The sequence below is a fragment of the Hirundo rustica genome, chromosome 5, assembly GCF_015227805.2.
Source record: "Hirundo rustica isolate bHirRus1 chromosome 5, bHirRus1.pri.v3, whole genome shotgun sequence".
Classification (NCBI taxonomy): Eukaryota; Metazoa; Chordata; class Aves; order Passeriformes; family Hirundinidae; genus Hirundo; species Hirundo rustica.
The window spans coordinates 51,998,419-52,015,363 of record NC_053454.1 but is presented as its reverse complement, the minus strand read 5'-3'; the positions used below and the strand labels follow the sequence as shown (position 1 = coordinate 52,015,363).

Genomic DNA, 16,945 nt, shown 5'->3' with positions numbered 1-16,945 from the left:
CCTAGGACTACCTCTGATTCACTGTGAGAAGGCAATGTCTCTCTGGCTATAGTGTAAACCCTGATCAAGACCAAGTGAGGCAAAAGAAAAGTAGAATTGGATGTCATGGCACCTGTCCATCATTCTGTGTTCTTTCAAAAATGTCTTAAGGTGAATATTTTATTCAGAAGAGTTCCTTTAATTCTTATAATTTCTAGTATGACTATATGCTGTAATTGGGTAAAGAATGGATAAAATGAGTTTGGATTAGGAAATCAATTTTGACTTTTCAGGGTTCACCTGTGTATAATATACATTTAATTGAGTAAACAAGGAAGAACTGTTTAGTCAAGAACTGAGTGTTTCTTGCATGGACAAACAGCATAATCCCCATTTTAATCTTCAAAGATGTTTAGAAGCTGAAGAGGCAAGTCTTACTTGTCCTGCTATTTGATATTTCTGCACAGGAGTTTACACTTAAATTGACAACTTCAGCTGTTTAAGGTAGGGAGGAAGTGAGAAATAAGTTTTAGCTTTATTAAAAATACTCCCCCTCTGCTTGGGTTGACAGCAGTTTCATCTGCAACTCTATCAGCCTTTTTCAGCTGAGGCCATCCAAGGCACCAGATAAACATGAGTTTTGGAGGGAACCCGTGGTAGTTTTGTGATAATTTTCTGCCCTGTGAGGAACCCCTCCTCTGCAACAGCTGTGCCAATGGCTGCATCCACCCAGGCAGATCCACTTCACAACATCAACTGGTGGGTAGGTGCCAGGAAAATTGCCTGAAAGCTGTAAAGACAGGAGTAGCAGAGGTTTTCAAGCTGCTGGCAGGAAAGTCTCCCTTCTTCAGCAGCTGAGGGTTTTTTCCTCAGACCTCTTGTAATATTGAAGTGTTTATAAAAGGAGTAGACCAAAATTAATATAGAAAGGAAACAAAAAATGCTATCAAATGATTTTTTTTTTTTTAGCTAACCTGATCCTTTCCCTGATTGTTCAGATGGAGGACCAGTCTCAGCACATATGGTAAAAGGAGGGCTGTTGGGGCGGTTTGTTTGCATTTTTTTAATATAGTCTGCTTCCCAGTATGCAAATTAAGGGGATTACCATCATTATAACAACATCCTGTTGCAGGAATCTCCTGCTGCTTAATTTTTATCCTTTTGGTGTCAGTAGTGGAGGGAGAGCTCTTAAAATAGGACTTCACCTTTTCAGGATTTTTGAAGTTAGTGAGATGGGGCTGGGTTAAAAATGTGCGATACCTCACCTGCCAGGCAAAAAGGAGATGAAGGAGCACAGGTGGTTTTGACTGAAGTCTTCTCCTTCCCCACACTAGGACAAAGTAAAGGTAGGGATGAAGGGGAAAGAAAGTCACCTGTAAACAGGCTGTGAAGGAGCAGTGATAATAAATCTGTTGAGTGGGGTGTTCGTTGTTCGTGCCCAGATATACTTGCTAATAGAACATTTTTAGCCGTAAGCATGTGCCTCATTCTTACAATGGCTTCTTTTATTTCTTCATCCCCAAAGGGGAAAATCCTCACTATCCTGAAAAGTCAGCTTTGAAGTCGCTTTTCACTTCTGAAAAACCTGAGTTGTGATCTTAAGCAGGGTGGTAGCTGATTTGCAGTGAAAACCAGGTTATTCAACTTTCAAACATAAGCATTCACATTAGTGATTTTCATCAATAAATGACATTATAGCATTTTTCTCTGTGAAACTTAAAAGGATGAGGGTTTCATTCTGTCCTCTGTTCACAGTCATAATACTACATTAGGTCACCTGAGTTTTAGAGATCACTTTGATAACAACATTGCAGGACGTACCTGAGGTGGAATTTTAGTCTAAATTTTAAAACATGTTATTTAGGAACATAATTAGAGCTCCTGCACTGGTGATGATTGAATTCTATAAGGTTAGGAGTTCATTGCAGAGAAGCATTCTGAAACTTAGAGGATAACTCAAATTAGTGACATGAAAACTGAAATGAGGTATCCAAGATGCCTGTGATTCACTTGCCTCTGAAGCAGTCAGGGCTCACTCTATACTGATGGATGCTTGGAAAACTTGGAAGAACAGATTTATGAAACAGTTCATAATTCTTTTAAAATTCAAGTAAAACCATATTTTTTTAGTATGAAATCGTTTTTTTTAAATTCCCTTCACCCCCTAAAATCTTGAGTCACAGAATCATGTAAAGGTAAAAAGATTATGGGGAAAACTACTTGTTAAAAGATGTGGGGGCTTTACTGGAATGAGCGTTTGTCCTTATGGTCACACTGCATTGTTTTGTATTTTGCTTGGTTCACAGTTGCCCAGTTTCAGCCAAAGGGGACTCTCTCCCTCATATTCGTAAAGTCCTCTCTGACAGGCTCTTAGCTAAAGCCACACTTCAATACCTCATTAATGACATTGTTTAGCTTCACGTTAATTTTACGTACAGATGGTCTGTTTTCAGTCCGTTGTGCACAGTTCTTTCTGCTGTCCCTGAAGGTGCTGCGTAGAACGCTGTCAGCAGTGTACAGAAAGCCCACACTGAACAAACTGTATGTGACAGTCACACACACATTCTCTCCTTAGCCACTTGTGAATATGTACCAGAGATGATAATTGTGGCTGATTGCTTGAGGCTGAGAGATTTGGTCTCAGCATCTCTTGAAATATGATCTAAATGCTGCCAGTGTGCAAGGTCATTTGTTAAGATCCAGTGCCAATATCCTCTAAAATAATAGTGAGCATACATCACTTTGATGCATTCCCAGTGGCTGCAAATCGCGCCTTTACACGGGCATGCAATCAAGTGCCATCTTAAAAGCACACATCACATCAGAGTGCTCCTGAAGAGCATCCCCAGAGGCTCCCAGTGTTTGTTAAAAATGCACATTGAGCTCTAATCTGTGTTTGTCTTCGTGTGTGTGTATTTTAATAATTGGTAAAATTGTTGTCCTATGTTTTGAAAGTGGCAGCAAAGAATTATATGATCAGTGGTTTTGGGGTTTTTTGTTTGTTTGTGGGGTTTTTGGGTTTTTTTTGTTTTTGTTTGTTTGGGAGTTTTGTTTGTTTGTTTTTGTTTTGTTGTTGTTGTTTTAACAAAAGATTTTTGGTAAAATTGCTAGGCCTATTGCAGTTATGTATGATTATGTAATTGAATGGTCCTATATTTGGTAACCCCAAAATTAAATTTGAAACTACGCCAAGTCTTCTAGTAAACCAATGCATTTCAGCAGCATTAATATAGTATATTTTGGCCAGTGGATTCATGAGAGGTGGACAGCAAACCTCAGTTCCACTGTGGTCGCAGTTACAGATATCAAAAGATGCATTTTCAAATATCAAGATGTGTAGTACAAGACTAGTAATTATTCATCTAAGGGCTCCCAGTAGCTTCAGCAAATACTAGTAGATGCATCCATTTTCATTTTAGCTGCAGTCATTGCTCCTCTTGCAATGGCAGCAGAAGAGAAAAGCAAAATATACTTTGTGATACATTTTCCAGAACTTTTAGAAGCACTGTAAAGGCTCCTCGTGCCCTCTCTCTCTGATTGTGTTGCACAAGTCACGACAATGTATTGGCACTATATTAGTGCACACTAATGTTTGTAACATTTTCTTTTATCTCTTGTGAACTTTGATTTTAATTGAAAATCTATTTTGCTAGTTCCACAGAAAGACGGAATGTGACCAGTGCAAAATTGTTAATATCTGAAATAAGTCATTAAGCTTGAGGGTCTAGACCTCAAAGCCAGGAATTGATTCCTATAGGTCTTGAAGATTCATCCTGTAAATACTACATAATAGGAAAGAAAATCTGATTAATGTGTATAATTAAAGCATCACAGGCACCAGGAGAAGCTAGGCCCCAGCCATTTGCTGAATGGTGATACAACACATTTCTCTTCCCAACTCTTGCATTGTTGCCACCATTCCAGCAAGATGGGTGGAAAGAAACGATTTATTGTTGTGAAGGGAATTATAAATATATTATAACTAATATGTTATGCTAACATCACTTTAATCAGGTAATTATTAAAGTACTGTTTGGCCTTTAAGGACATTGATTTAATGGGAATTAATTTAATGATTGAACACTGTTTGTGTAACATTATCATTGCTAGTGATGCAGAAAATTGGAATCTCAGCTCGGCTGAAAAGAGTTTAGACTTTTTATTATCACATTAGATACTATTCTACTGGAATGTAGTTATTAGACTCTTTTTTTTATACTTTCAGAATATATTTAAATGTTTGGGGTTTATCTAAAAATTTCTGAATAGAAAAAGTAAGTTAAATTTTTTGTCATTGTTCTGCTCTCCTTTTTGGTAGAGGCCTGAATTTCTGTTTAAAATAGCCTTTTAGAAAGTCCATTAGATTTTGGGTTTGACTTGCTATTGCTTCTCCTATAAAACAAATTTTATCTGTTTTCATTCTCTGCTTTCTTCTCTGCAAACCAAATGATTTTTTTAGGGGGAATAGAGTTTGGTTGATGGAAAAGTTTTCCCAACTTTAAATATACAGCAGCTTTTAAAAGTAGCAGCAGAGCACAGTTCTATCTGGATTATTCTGAGGCTGAATCTCTGCACTGTCTAGTCACGGCTTAGTGGAAATGGTGAAGGTTATGAAAGGAGTGTGTTCAGTACCTGAGGGTTAAGACAAAGTTAAAGCTGACCTTTAGAGATACAACTCCCCCTTACCTAAAGGTATCTTGTCTCTGGATGCCCTCCTTGGTTTGCCCTTAGGAGTGCTATTGTCACAAATTATTTTTCATCTTCCTGGTGCCTCTAACTACTGTTGTGTATAAATTAGACCCAGGGAAAAAAGGGGAGCATTTAGTGAAATGGTGCATCTGAGAGACTGCTGCAAACAGATTAATTTTCAAACAAAATGTTACTCCAGGATGTCTGACAGTTCCTGCTGTACCCTGGCAGAATCTTCCATGGGAGCCTGGTGGCCAAATGATCACTAGAATGAAGCTGTTACAGTAGACACAGCAAGTTAGGCAGGCTGGTATTTGAAGACTGATAGAAAAATAATTCGGTAATAGACACAGAAGACACTTAAACTTACAAACACAGTAGGTTACTAATCCGGTGGTGAGAGATGCTGTAGTAGGCTGAAATGCTTTGCACTGGGCAGCACTGACCCTTTCTCTGATGCTAGAGGATTTTCTAGCTTCAGAGAGGATATTCTCAAGGAACATGACTGAAGAACCTGTATTTTAAGCAAAATAGTTTGAGAACAAGCATTTCACAAATCTTTTGGCTATTTCTATTTGTCCATCAGGTCATATGTCAAGGCCCCCTGACCAGATTTATGAGGTGGATTCTCTGGGCTGTAACTTGATGGAGATTCTTGTGGAACTGCCAATGGTCCTTGATTAGTCCCAGCATTTGAAATCTCAGCATGGATAATCTTTTCCTGTTAATGAGAAAACAGAGCTGAGCAATGAGCCTTAGTATGTGAGTCAAGTGCCAAAGGCACATCCAAACAGATACACAGCAGTAGCAAATGGAGGATTTTCAGAGGGAGTTTTCAAGATACAAAATGTAGCTTGGAGGTGACTGCTGGCCAGCAGTAACAGAGGGTGACAAGGCAGCATGGTAATCTCTCTCTCAGGCTGGAACTGGCTCATGCCTGGCCTCCTTGGTAGGAGGCTGGGGGAAGCCTACATCTGCCTGCTGAAGGTTGTGCATAACCCTCAGGTTAGCTGGCTTCCAGAGCTGCTGGAAAGGATCTTAGCATGTATAAGATGCAGCTTATCAAAGTCCTTCACAGATTTCAGATGACTAGGAGTGATTTGAAATAAGCCCGAAGGAGAGGAATGATAGTTTCGGATTTTCTCCCTGTCACATAAAGGGGAGAAATAAATGAGGAGAGCTTTCTTGCTTTTTTTTTTTTTTTTTTTTTTTTTTTTTTTTTTTTTTTTTTTTTTTGTGCATCATTACTTCCCTTCTGGGAATGCAATGAGGGCAGTGCTTCCCACCCAGCTGAAAGAAAACAATCTTCCAGGGAGAAAATGTAATGAGATTAGTCAGGGGATCATTACACTAACAACAGCAAATGGCAAGAGTAAGTGATTGTTTAGTTCAGAAATAAGACATTAAGGGGCAAAAAAATTAATCAGAGCACCAAAAGTGAACACATTTAATTGCCTATAGACCAGCAGGAGAAATCTGAATAATAAACAAGAACAGTTAGAAATACAGAATTGATCTTTATGGTGTTTCTGAAATCTAGTATAGAAACACTTGGAAATACTGAAAGTCGGATGGACAAGGTGGACAAACGGGATAAAAAAGTGTCACTATGTCAGAATGGCATTAGGTGTTTCAGAGGCTGAGAACTTGCAGAGAACTGATCTTGTTTTTTTGCTATGACTGTGTGCTAATGGCTGGAGAACAAAATGAGATGGGAGACAGTGTCTGCTGCAGGCCATCGAATCGCACTGGTGGGTGGTTGGCTCCTGTAGAGCATCTCTGTGATGCGTAAGGGAAAGTGTGAGGTGTAAGAGGGGCAGTCGGGCTGAGTGGGGTGTGTTTCAAGCCTCCAGCTGCCTGTGCTGAAGTATCTGGAATGCACATGTAGAGCATATTGAAAAGAAAAGGAACACTGATGGCGCCAAAGTGTTGGATGCTACAAACTTCAGAGAAAAAATGACATGGGAGAAAATGTACACAGAGGTGAGGCAGAGCTGAGAAGAGCAGGAGGGAGGGCACTGAAAACTTCATTAGGAGATAGAGAAACCTTGATGATATAGGTGCATTAGGTAAAACGTGATACTGTTCAAAATTGTTATGCTAGAAAGGCAATAAATACTTCTGTGCTTGTGAAAAAATAAATTAAATAATTTCTGTGTAGTGGAGGTTAAATGGTAGGTACTACCATAACACAGTTTCAAATCAGCAAATTCAAACAAATTTCACCCAAGCATTTATGAGAGTTTGCTGTGTAGCTTCCAAGATTTCTGTTTGCTGACTTGAATCTTAAAACATTGGGCAGGTTTTAGAAAGATGACAAAAAAAATTATTGTAAACCTGAAGACCGAACTGAACCTTCAATTCAAGTTTTTCTTCCATCTTAACATCTGGACGTAACAAAATGAAAGATATAACAAATATAAATAGACTATTTAAAACTTCAAAAGATATAACCATTAAAAAAGTTTTCACTATGACTTTTACTATTTTATTTAGAAAAGAAAACTTTATCTTTGTGATTTGATGGAAACTTTTATAATCACTTTGGTAAATTAAAAAAAAAAAAAAGGGTCCCTTCCAGTCCTACTACTTCCAATGAACTTAAAGAACAGTTCCTAATATTTTTAGATTATTTTCACAGTATAGTAATAATACATAGATGCAGTGCTGTCTCTTCAGGAAGTAAAGACCTGAACAAATGTTTCATGTGTAAAACAAGATACCTGAATGTCTCTTTTCTTATGCATTTTTTTTCCTTAATCACTACATTTTAATACAAACCAAGTGCTACAGGAGGAACAGGTGGTGTGGTGAGTAAAAACCACAGCCAGCTCTCAAACTTCTCCACACCTTGTAAGATCTGGCTGCCAGCCCTGTCTCATGATCAGTTCCTTCTCCACTCCCAAACCCCTGCAATCTGCCAATATGTGCAGGGATAGGGAATTCAGCCCCTGATTTACGAGCTTATTTGGAAGGCATTATCAATTCAAGGAGTTGAATTCTCCTGTAGAATAATTCGTCGTGCCTGCTGTGGTCAATGGATGTTAACTTCAGCACAAAATGGAATATTACAAGCTCAGGTTATGGCATGCCAGTTTAAATGTTATGGACGAATACATGCGAAGTTCAAGGAAGAATGGAGGAGGATAGATAAAAAAAATGAAAATAAGGGAAGAAAAATTCATGATGAGAGATTTCCCGACAACTTCCAAGCTGCATTTACTTCACAGCTGGTAGAAATAGGTATAGGCTTCATTGACTGTAAAATATTTTTTTGTCCTACACTGAATTGAACATTTCGAATTGAAAGTGGGAGAGATTTTATATTATCAAGAAAGTTTTTAACAGAACAATAGCAATAGCTTATGTCCTGAAGGGTTCTGCCTTTGAAGAGCTCTGCTTTGCAGAGTTTTGCAAAGATCACAGAGCTCAGTCAAGCTTTAGGTTTTGTTTCTTGTGGCAAAAAAAGCGGAAATATGAAATGCCTTTTCCTCTTTGTTAATGCAAACTACTTCCCTTACATGCACTCTCTAATGTCCCTTTCACAAAGAAAACAGAAGATGTAAGTTCGTCTAAACTGTTTGCAACAGGCAACTGCACTTCTTTATTTATGGAAATTGCAGGTGCACAGCTTAATTGATGTGACTGTTCTAGGAGGCTAAAGGCTAAACTGCAGCCAACTCCCAAGTCCTTTGTGCTTTTTTACCAAAGGCCAATAATTCACTGAATGTGGACAGCATTTTTGTAAGAAAAAGCAGAATCAAAATCTGTCCGGAGATAACCCACCCTATCATTACTCCCTTCACCTTCCCTTTCCAAGCACAGTGGAGATTTTTGCTTTTAATTTTGATAGCATTCCAGTTCCTCAACAAAACAGTCACCATTAACATATTTCTCATGGTTCTTTAAATTATTTGGAAAACTCCTTACACAGAAACTCAGCTCACTGCAGTTTTTCTTCAGGCAAACAACTGAAAAATCCCTGAGAACAAGATATTTGGAAAAACAGCCTATGCATTTTGAACTCTTCAAATTTAGTCCAGAATTATAAAATGCCAAGATCTTACCAGGCTGTGATCCTGAATTTCCCTATTTTGCCCATTTGTCCTGTGTTTTCATTCCTCCTTCTTGCCTATACTTCTCTTGTGATTTTTTTTTTTACGTGAAGAAACCTTTAAACTGAATACTAGAGAGCGAAAATAATTTTTAAAGTAAAAATGTGTATGGTAATAGCATAGTTTCACATTTCATCTTCTAAGATGGGTTTATCCTTATATTTAAGTCTGTCATAATTATGCATTATATTGTTTGCATTATCAAGACAATGCATTATTTCTGCTGCCTTCTATTTAGCTTGAAGCACTTGGAAAGAAATGGGAATAAAGAGAAATTTATAAGATAAGTTGCAGTCTAAGCCTGTCATCTGAAGTAGGCCAGCATTAAAATGATCTAGGATTGATGAAGGAGAGTTGCATTTGATGAGAGTGGGAGGACTAAAAGTAATTTCTTTCACTGTGGCTTCTACAGTAATTCAGCTTTTTCAGAAAACTCCCAATAAGATTGATTTTTCTAGTTGAGTTTACTTTGGAAAATATCATTCCCTTCCTGCACATGCAATCTGAAAATTTTAAAGGCAGATTAGATTTTTCTAAGGGATTTTAGCGCCCATCACACGTCAGATGAATTACGCTGGGAGCTGTAGCCACAAGATAGGTGATACACAGGTAGTGGAATTCTGTGCTGCATTATACCCTACTGCGGGTGTATTGGAAAGGCCACAATAGATGATCACATAGCCTCTCTATTCCTTTGAGATCTGTCTCTTATGGTGACAAAGCAACTCCAGGACTGCTGTCTCCTGTGATTTCCATTTGAATCATGAGTGGGGCTCAGTACTTTGAAGCACTGCTCATCCTGGCCCAACAGCAGTGTTTTCACTGTAACCACGACCAGTGTGCTGACCTCAGCTGATGGATTTGGCTATAGGAATGAGGTGTCCGATTTTTCTCTGGTCATCAGCCTGGGTCTGCATGGCACAGGTAGCCTCCTTTGCCATTAGGGGTTACTAAGATTTGCTGGAATGATAGGAAAGACAGCAGCAGGCAAAGATTTTTTTCCATCTTCTTGGCTCCCTCCTACTTTGCGGTGTGTAACCTCTAGTAACTAGAGCATGGCGTGATCCATAAAGATGTCAACGCACCTGAAACTCATCCTAGACCTTGGAAAGCAGAGCTCAGGGAGGTTTGCATGTCTGTCCCTCCTGCACACTAATTTAGAGTTAAGAATAGTATCCTTTAGGTCTGTAGCTCTCTGTTGTGGTAATGTTAATAATGGAGAAGCTGTGATCGTTGCTCTCCTGAGTAACTTGGCGCTCTTCTGCACTAAGAAAATGTGGATTAGGACCAAAAGAAAACTTCAGAAAGTTTTATCCCAGAAACAAAATTGGGGAGAACAAAGAGGTTTCTTAAGGTGAACTGTCATGGTGCAGGGAGTGTTTTTAGCAAAGAATACAGTGGAGCAAGACTGTATCACATTAAGTCTCCTAATAGAGGCTAACAAAATGATACCATGGCAATAAAAGATCTCCTTTGGGTTTTGTTTCTTTTCTTCTTTTACTGTCAAAGGTGGAGTACACTACCTGCACTGTTTAAAAAAAAGTCATGTATCTATGCAGTTGTGGTGTCAGCCCTGCTTTAGAAATGGTAGTTTAAGAAGCCTCAGTGCAAGAACTGATAGAGGAGTGAGGAATTATTTTGATTTGTGTTTATTGTATGTGTACTTCAATACAAGATTTGTCCTCAAGTTTCATTTATTGAGTGCTGGTATACAAGGTACAACTGTGAATTGGGAGCAAAGCTTCAGAAACACCTGGATGAAATAAAAGCACTTGGGCTGACCATCATTCATGGGTTTTAAAGTCTATTTCTAACATGAGAGGGAAAAGGAAGAAGTAATAGTGAATAGTGGGGACAACCTTACCCCGAGGTATGGGAGAGCTGTATGGAGAGTAGGGAATGCTGTGGCTGAGGGATCTACAGTGACTTTCATGTTGACTTGAAGCACAGCATCCTCACTTGAACCAGAAGGCAGGCACGTGAGTCTCAATGGTCCTCTCTCTTCTGACATTTAATTTCAATTCAAAAATGTGAGAGTTTGAGTTTTACTCATTAAGGTGAAAAATGAAAAGGATATCCAAAATATCATTGGCTTCTTCTCAATCACACTAGCCATTTCAATTAACTGTGGAGATTGTCTGCAGGGATTGGCACCTGAAAGTTAAAAAGACAAACAGCCTTTTGTGATAAACTAATTTAATTCTCTTTTCATTTTATTAAAAAGTAATTTTTAAATTAAGTATTTCAGAGACATTGCAAAAACCATTGTAAAGTAGAAATACTCTATTAAAAGTAATTTAAAAATTATGCAGCAGAGAAACCCAAATCATCAGATGTTGAAGTTAATGTTCATCTTGGATAATCTTTATACTGAAATAATATCTCCCAATCTGATCAGTAGTTTCTTATTTCAGACAACTACATGGCATCTTGGAAAGAAGGGAAAACTTGTTTCTAGCTGTGTAGGTCAAGCAGGTTTTGTCTGTCAGTTCTGGAATTCTCAAATTCAAAGGATTTCAGTGTTTATATGCCAAAAGTATAAATTAATTGAGTCGATTATTATTTCACATATAGTACAATTCCACATCACTGATGCAGAAGAAAAGTTTTCAAATTTGTACAGCAATGCAGATTTCCTAGTGTTTTGTATAGGTAAGAAAAATTCTGAATAAAGCATTAAGAGGACCTTCAATAAACAACATTGATTAAACATCCAGTTTCTGTACATAAGTGAAAATTGCTTGTTCTTGGAATGGGAATAATTGTAATTTGTATTCCCTTAAACCTCCTTACTGTGGAAACATTAACGAGTTCTTACATAAGTACAAAACAAACTACCTACAGATGATTGAATTGGTAGGTAACAAATTGCTTTTGCAAATCCCAGGCATTGTACCATCATAAGATTTTGCATAGGAGAAAGCTACCTCAAAAATACTACCAGCTTCTCAAATTGCTGAGTGTAGAGGGAAAGGAAAAGGGTGAACATCTTGAGCAGTTGACTGTGGGTGTTTGCTGCATTCACCTATCTCCTCTTAGTTACTTGTAGCTGTGACAAAACATACTGGAGACAAAAGGGGGATTTAAAAAAACTAACAGTTTCCTTCATCTGAAAATCTGAGATTCATGTATTTTTTAAACAGAAAGAGTTCTTGCAAATACTCCAAACTAATGTGTTTTGGGGCAGCTATTTGGATAAAAAGTGATGCTTTTCATGGCTTGCATTACTGGGCTCTTGTCACACAATCAATAGTTTGCAGCTCATCCTGGGAGGCTTAATTGCTGCTCATATTCTGTAAATGGCAGCTGGATTTTAAAGGAGAGCAGCTATAGGATTACAAAACAATGTTTGCTTTCTTCTTCAATGCGTGTGATTTTTTTTTTCCCCCTTCATGTCCAAGTTCACTTGCAGCAAATTGTACACGTACATATGGTTGTCACGAGCATCTGCCTGCCCTACAGAACTGTGAAAAGTAATTGTGTTTTGATGGGATTTTTTGACTTTATGTTCCCCAGAATGAAAGAAAAACTTAATTAAGGTTTGTAGATAAGATCTCTAAGGAAAAAAAAAACATTGTAAGAATTTACTTTGTCTGCTTTTGTTCTGAGATCTAGAAGTCTATTTCCATTACTGGACAGGACTGGCAGATGAACTGCAATTAAAGGCACAATAGCAAAAGAGATTAAACACAGGAATGACAGCTGACAGTGTGGGCTTCCTTCAGAGCTTTTTTGTTGCATAGAAAGTGCAGCTCCAAATCCTGCTCAGTTCACTGAAGCACCAGGTTTTAATGAACTGCTTTACGCTGTTAACCTTGGGGTCTACTTATCCTGAGCGATACACGAGCGTTCCTCTGCCGAATGAAAACTTGCTTTTCCTTCTTCCCCACAGGAGGAGAGGTTCCATACACAACCCTGGCAACCCGACTGATGATGGGAGCCTGGTGGCTTTTTGCTTTGATTGTCATCTCCTCCTACACGGCCAACCTAGCAGCTTTCCTCACCATCACACGCATTGAGAACTCCATCCAGTAAGTTGATAAAGGATGATTCAAGGGAAAGGAGGGTGAACATAAATATACATGTAGAGGGGTTTAAATGTTCTACTTAAATGTGAGAACAGGAATAAATTTTTATCCTCCTGTGGAGTAGTTGGAAAGTTAGAAAAACAACAATATACCATGGACTGTCGGTCTCCCTGGAGACACTTTGTTTTTAGGATTGGAATCGTTGTCCTCTAGCAGATGCTTTTCCCTGTGGCAGACATACATATGTATGTTTGCACACATACATATTTTGAAAGAAGCAATTGAGTTTGAGATGACCATACATTATCAGGGTTTGAAATAGGAAAGTATAAATTGCTGCTGTGTTCTCCAGCTCTGCTTTACATTCAGATGTATTCCACAGTACTTGCTTTCTGACACTTTGGTCAGGAAGAGCCCAATGTTTCTTCAGTGTACGGGGAGCTCAAAGCTGACTTCACCTGTTCTTGCCAAGGCAGAGATCTGTTAAGAGCAACAAACAGCAACAAACTCACTCGTAGTCATCTTTGCTCCCTCTGCTCCTCGGAGCTCTCTTGCTCTATAAGCAGATCATGTCATTCTCTTTTTCCCATCTACTCATTCCATTGCTTCATGCTTCCCAATAATGAATAGCCCGGTCTTCTCTTCTCCTGTCTCTTTTATGGTGAACTCCTTCTGCCACACCTTCCAATCTTTTTCTGAAGATCATGTCATCCTTCCATACCACAGGAACCTTTCTAGATCTTGTACCCTCTCTCTCTGCCCTTTTGTCCTCCAGTATCCTCTCCTCCAGCTAGCTGCATGCTGAGTTATCCTCAATCCCACTGCTCCAGTGACATCCTTCACCTTCAAATGATCACCCTGGGTCAAAGCAGAGACTAGAAAATGCAGAGAACCATTAGCTAGCCAAGCAGTGAGAGGGGCAGAGGGGCTTGTTTTTTATAGCAGATTAATCTTGAGCCTATAAGTCTGTGAAAGTATGTGAGAGTGATAAAATTACCCTCTCCTAAGTGTCCTTCTTCGCAAAAATCACAGAGTGACTTTAAAGAGAGGCACATTTTCACTGTATTTCTTCCTTCAGAAAGGTAAGAACTTGACTGTTTCTGTCCCATCTGGGGTGCTAGTTGTTTCTGTCTCATCTCAGAGACGCCAGTTGTTTCTGCCCATCTTAGAGACGCCAGTTGTCGGGGGCTCCTTTTCAGGAGTTTAAATTCCCCAGCATTCAGGTGGTTTTAGAGTTCTGGCCCTCTGCAAAGCTCTGTGCCAAACGCAGGAAAAGACGGAGTCTTCAAGGTTACATGCTTCGTTTATTAGTTCTTAGCTTACAATTTTCTCAGTGTCCAAAAGATGTTTGCCGCAGCTCGGACATTTGGTGACTCTTCCTGTCTCTGGGCTGTCTTTATCTTTTATACTAATTGCTACATATTCTTTATTTACTATTTATTACTAATATCTATCACTATTACTAAAAAGGTTATCTTTACTCTGACCTAATCTTCACTAACTACTTTGTGCTAACGTCACTGCAGAAATGGAGTGAGGGAACAAGAAGGAAGAAGAAAGGGACAATGCCTTAAATTCTCTGTCTTGCCTCATTCACTTCAATGCTAAGAATCCCAAACCCACTGTTTTTTCACCTTGTGATATACTAAACTACTATTTTTACACTCTTGTGGCCTGCAATGCTTCCTGCAGTGCAAGAAGCCTCTCCCATGGACTGAAATCAAATCCAGTGTCTCTCTGAGCCCTGGGCTCTGGGCTGGGGTCCCAGACCCCCCCTGCCCAGGTCCCTGACCCTCCAGAGCAACCAAAGGAATGCCTTCGACTCTAACACTTGACCTTCAAGTCAGGCTCAACACTGACCTTAGTGAAAATTCTGTTTCCCCAGTCCAGTCATTGATTTAAGTCCCTGACTTGTGTGTATCATCACCTAAGGTTTTTCTTCCTCTAGTTCAGCTGCTTTCAAAACCTCTCTGAAATTCCCCTTGAGACAGTGAGCCACTATCACAGACTGAGCAGGGGGAGCCTTGGCCTCCTGTGAATTCACAGGTCACGGCATGCCAGCAGTCACTGTGCTCGCACAAAGGTATACTTCCCCTCTAGGTGAGGATTTTCTATGTGCTAAAACCAGTCCAGGCTTTCACATAGGCTGGTAAACATCTGCAGTAGCAGACAAGTTTCATTTGCAATTGAAGCCCAAGATAGACCCAAGAGCAGAAGCAGTACTTAACTTTGAGTGCATGGTTATGTCCTGACTCTTGGGCAATGGAGGTGGAGGAAGAAGCTGGTGTTCCATGGATCAAATTGCCCAGGCTTTACCAGTCCTTACATTCCAAATTTGAAATTTTGTATTGTTGTTATCCTTTCTTTCTGAGGTAAGAACCTCACCACTTTCATCTATTACTCCATACTCTAAGACAGAGGTTTGTAAAACAGACTGAAGTCATGAGAAAATTACTCCCCTGATACAGCTGTATTATTAGTTAAATCAAGTTACATTTTCTTTTGTGTTCTGAATAACAGATTTTGAGATGATGCAGTGCTGTTAGGGTATTTTGACACAACGCAACCATTTGACTCTGTAGTCTCAATTATAATCCCTTCAAATTTTGTATCGGACTAAAATGATATCCTGTGTCAGTGTTTGTAAACATCGATCTTGATATTTTGAGGGAAGTTGATTTATTTTTTTAGGTTTTGAAACATTTAAATTTGACTAAGGACTGTGAAGAAACAGCATGGGAGTTTATACATGCAAAATAAATTATAATGATATATTCACTCATTCGGTTTGTCCTTACAAGAATGAAATATGCTTTTGCATTCTGCTTTGAAATCATGTCCCTTCTAGTTTCGTAGAAGAAGTCCAGAAAAATGTTACTGTGACAAATGTCTGTATTTTCTTATGATGTGTAAAAAAGAATAAAATATGCCTAAACTATAATTCAATACATCTTCAGCTTTTTCTTGCAGTTTATTATGATGTCACTAGAAAAGCCTCAGTGGAATTTTGAGGTTATTATGTACAGTTGGGACTACATTGGTCTTTGTGCTGTATTATTTATGGGCAGAGTCACTGAAAATGTTTTATTCAGTAGGAAACGCTGCAGCTGGAAAGCTCCTGGAATGAAAGAACAGACATTTTTCAACAGCACTTCTATCTCAAAAATAGAGTAATTAGATGTGTTTAGTATCCATTAGGGAATGAAGTTATCCTAACTATGGTATAAGTATAAAACTTTAGTTTACAAAACTGCCAAAATTGGAACTTAAGCCAGCACATAAGAGAGAGGATGTTTGTTTATCATGCTGAATTACTGCAAAGTGGAAAACATGAATAAGCAATAAAGAAAAAAAGCTGATGCTCCTTTTTTTTTTTTTTTTTCCTTTTCTTTTTCTTTTTTTTTTTTTTTTTTAATAGCTGTTCAGAATGTACCTTAAGGAGCCTTCAAGGCCAGAATGGAAATGAGTATAAGCATTTAAAAAAATAATCCAGATTCTGCTAGTACTGCTTGTCAGCTTTAGACAAGCCATAAAAAAGGAAAGAAATTGAAGTCAGTTGGTTTGCACAGATATAAAAAAGTAGTTAGTAGTTTTTCATTTCAGATTTCCAGCTAGCATCAGATATTACAGTGTGTTGTTGTAGGTATGGTTCTTGTGATATCTTTTACAAAAGATAGGAGGATTCAAGCAGGCCACAGCACATTTCATTTCCATTAAACATTTGGTAGTTACTGCATTTCAGCTTTTGGATAGGAAGCTAGTTTGTCTTCAGAGCTCTCGCAGCTTCCCCGGCTCAGTTGGTGTGAAGGCTGGGCCATTCTTCCTAGTCAGTGCCTCTTGGTATCTAGAGCTCTATTTTGAGTAGCAAAGCATGCAAAATTTTTTTAGTCCATCCACTAAGGAGGACCCTTAGAGGAACAAGTGTTCCCTTTCTGTATAGAGTTTCAAAGTAGATCTTCGCTGTATAACCTCGCTTGATGGCATTTGTGCTCTGCTTAAATGTTCCATTTGAATCAAATTTTTTGCAGTTTTTAAATTAATTTAGAGAAACTAGAAGAAAAAGAATGAGTGTTAAATCTGCTTTTCCAGGGAAATGGCTACTCTTAATACTTTTGGAAGCTCAGCTTTCCACCT

At 38.6% G+C, this 16,945-nt stretch overlaps 1 protein-coding gene across 3 annotated transcripts in view; it reads left to right on the top strand.

Annotated features, from left to right (window-relative positions):
• The window catches only part of GRID2 (glutamate ionotropic receptor delta type subunit 2), an 819,802-nt gene that overhangs the window by 704,346 nt on the left and 98,511 nt on the right, over positions 1-16,945 (top strand). For all 3 annotated transcript variants that reach the window (XM_040064665.2, XM_040064672.1, XM_040064673.1), the window contains exon 13: positions 12,676-12,814. In XM_040064665.2, the coding sequence (XP_039920599.1) occupies positions 12,676-12,814 (139 nt within the window). The remainder of the gene's footprint in view (positions 1-12,675; positions 12,815-16,945) is intronic.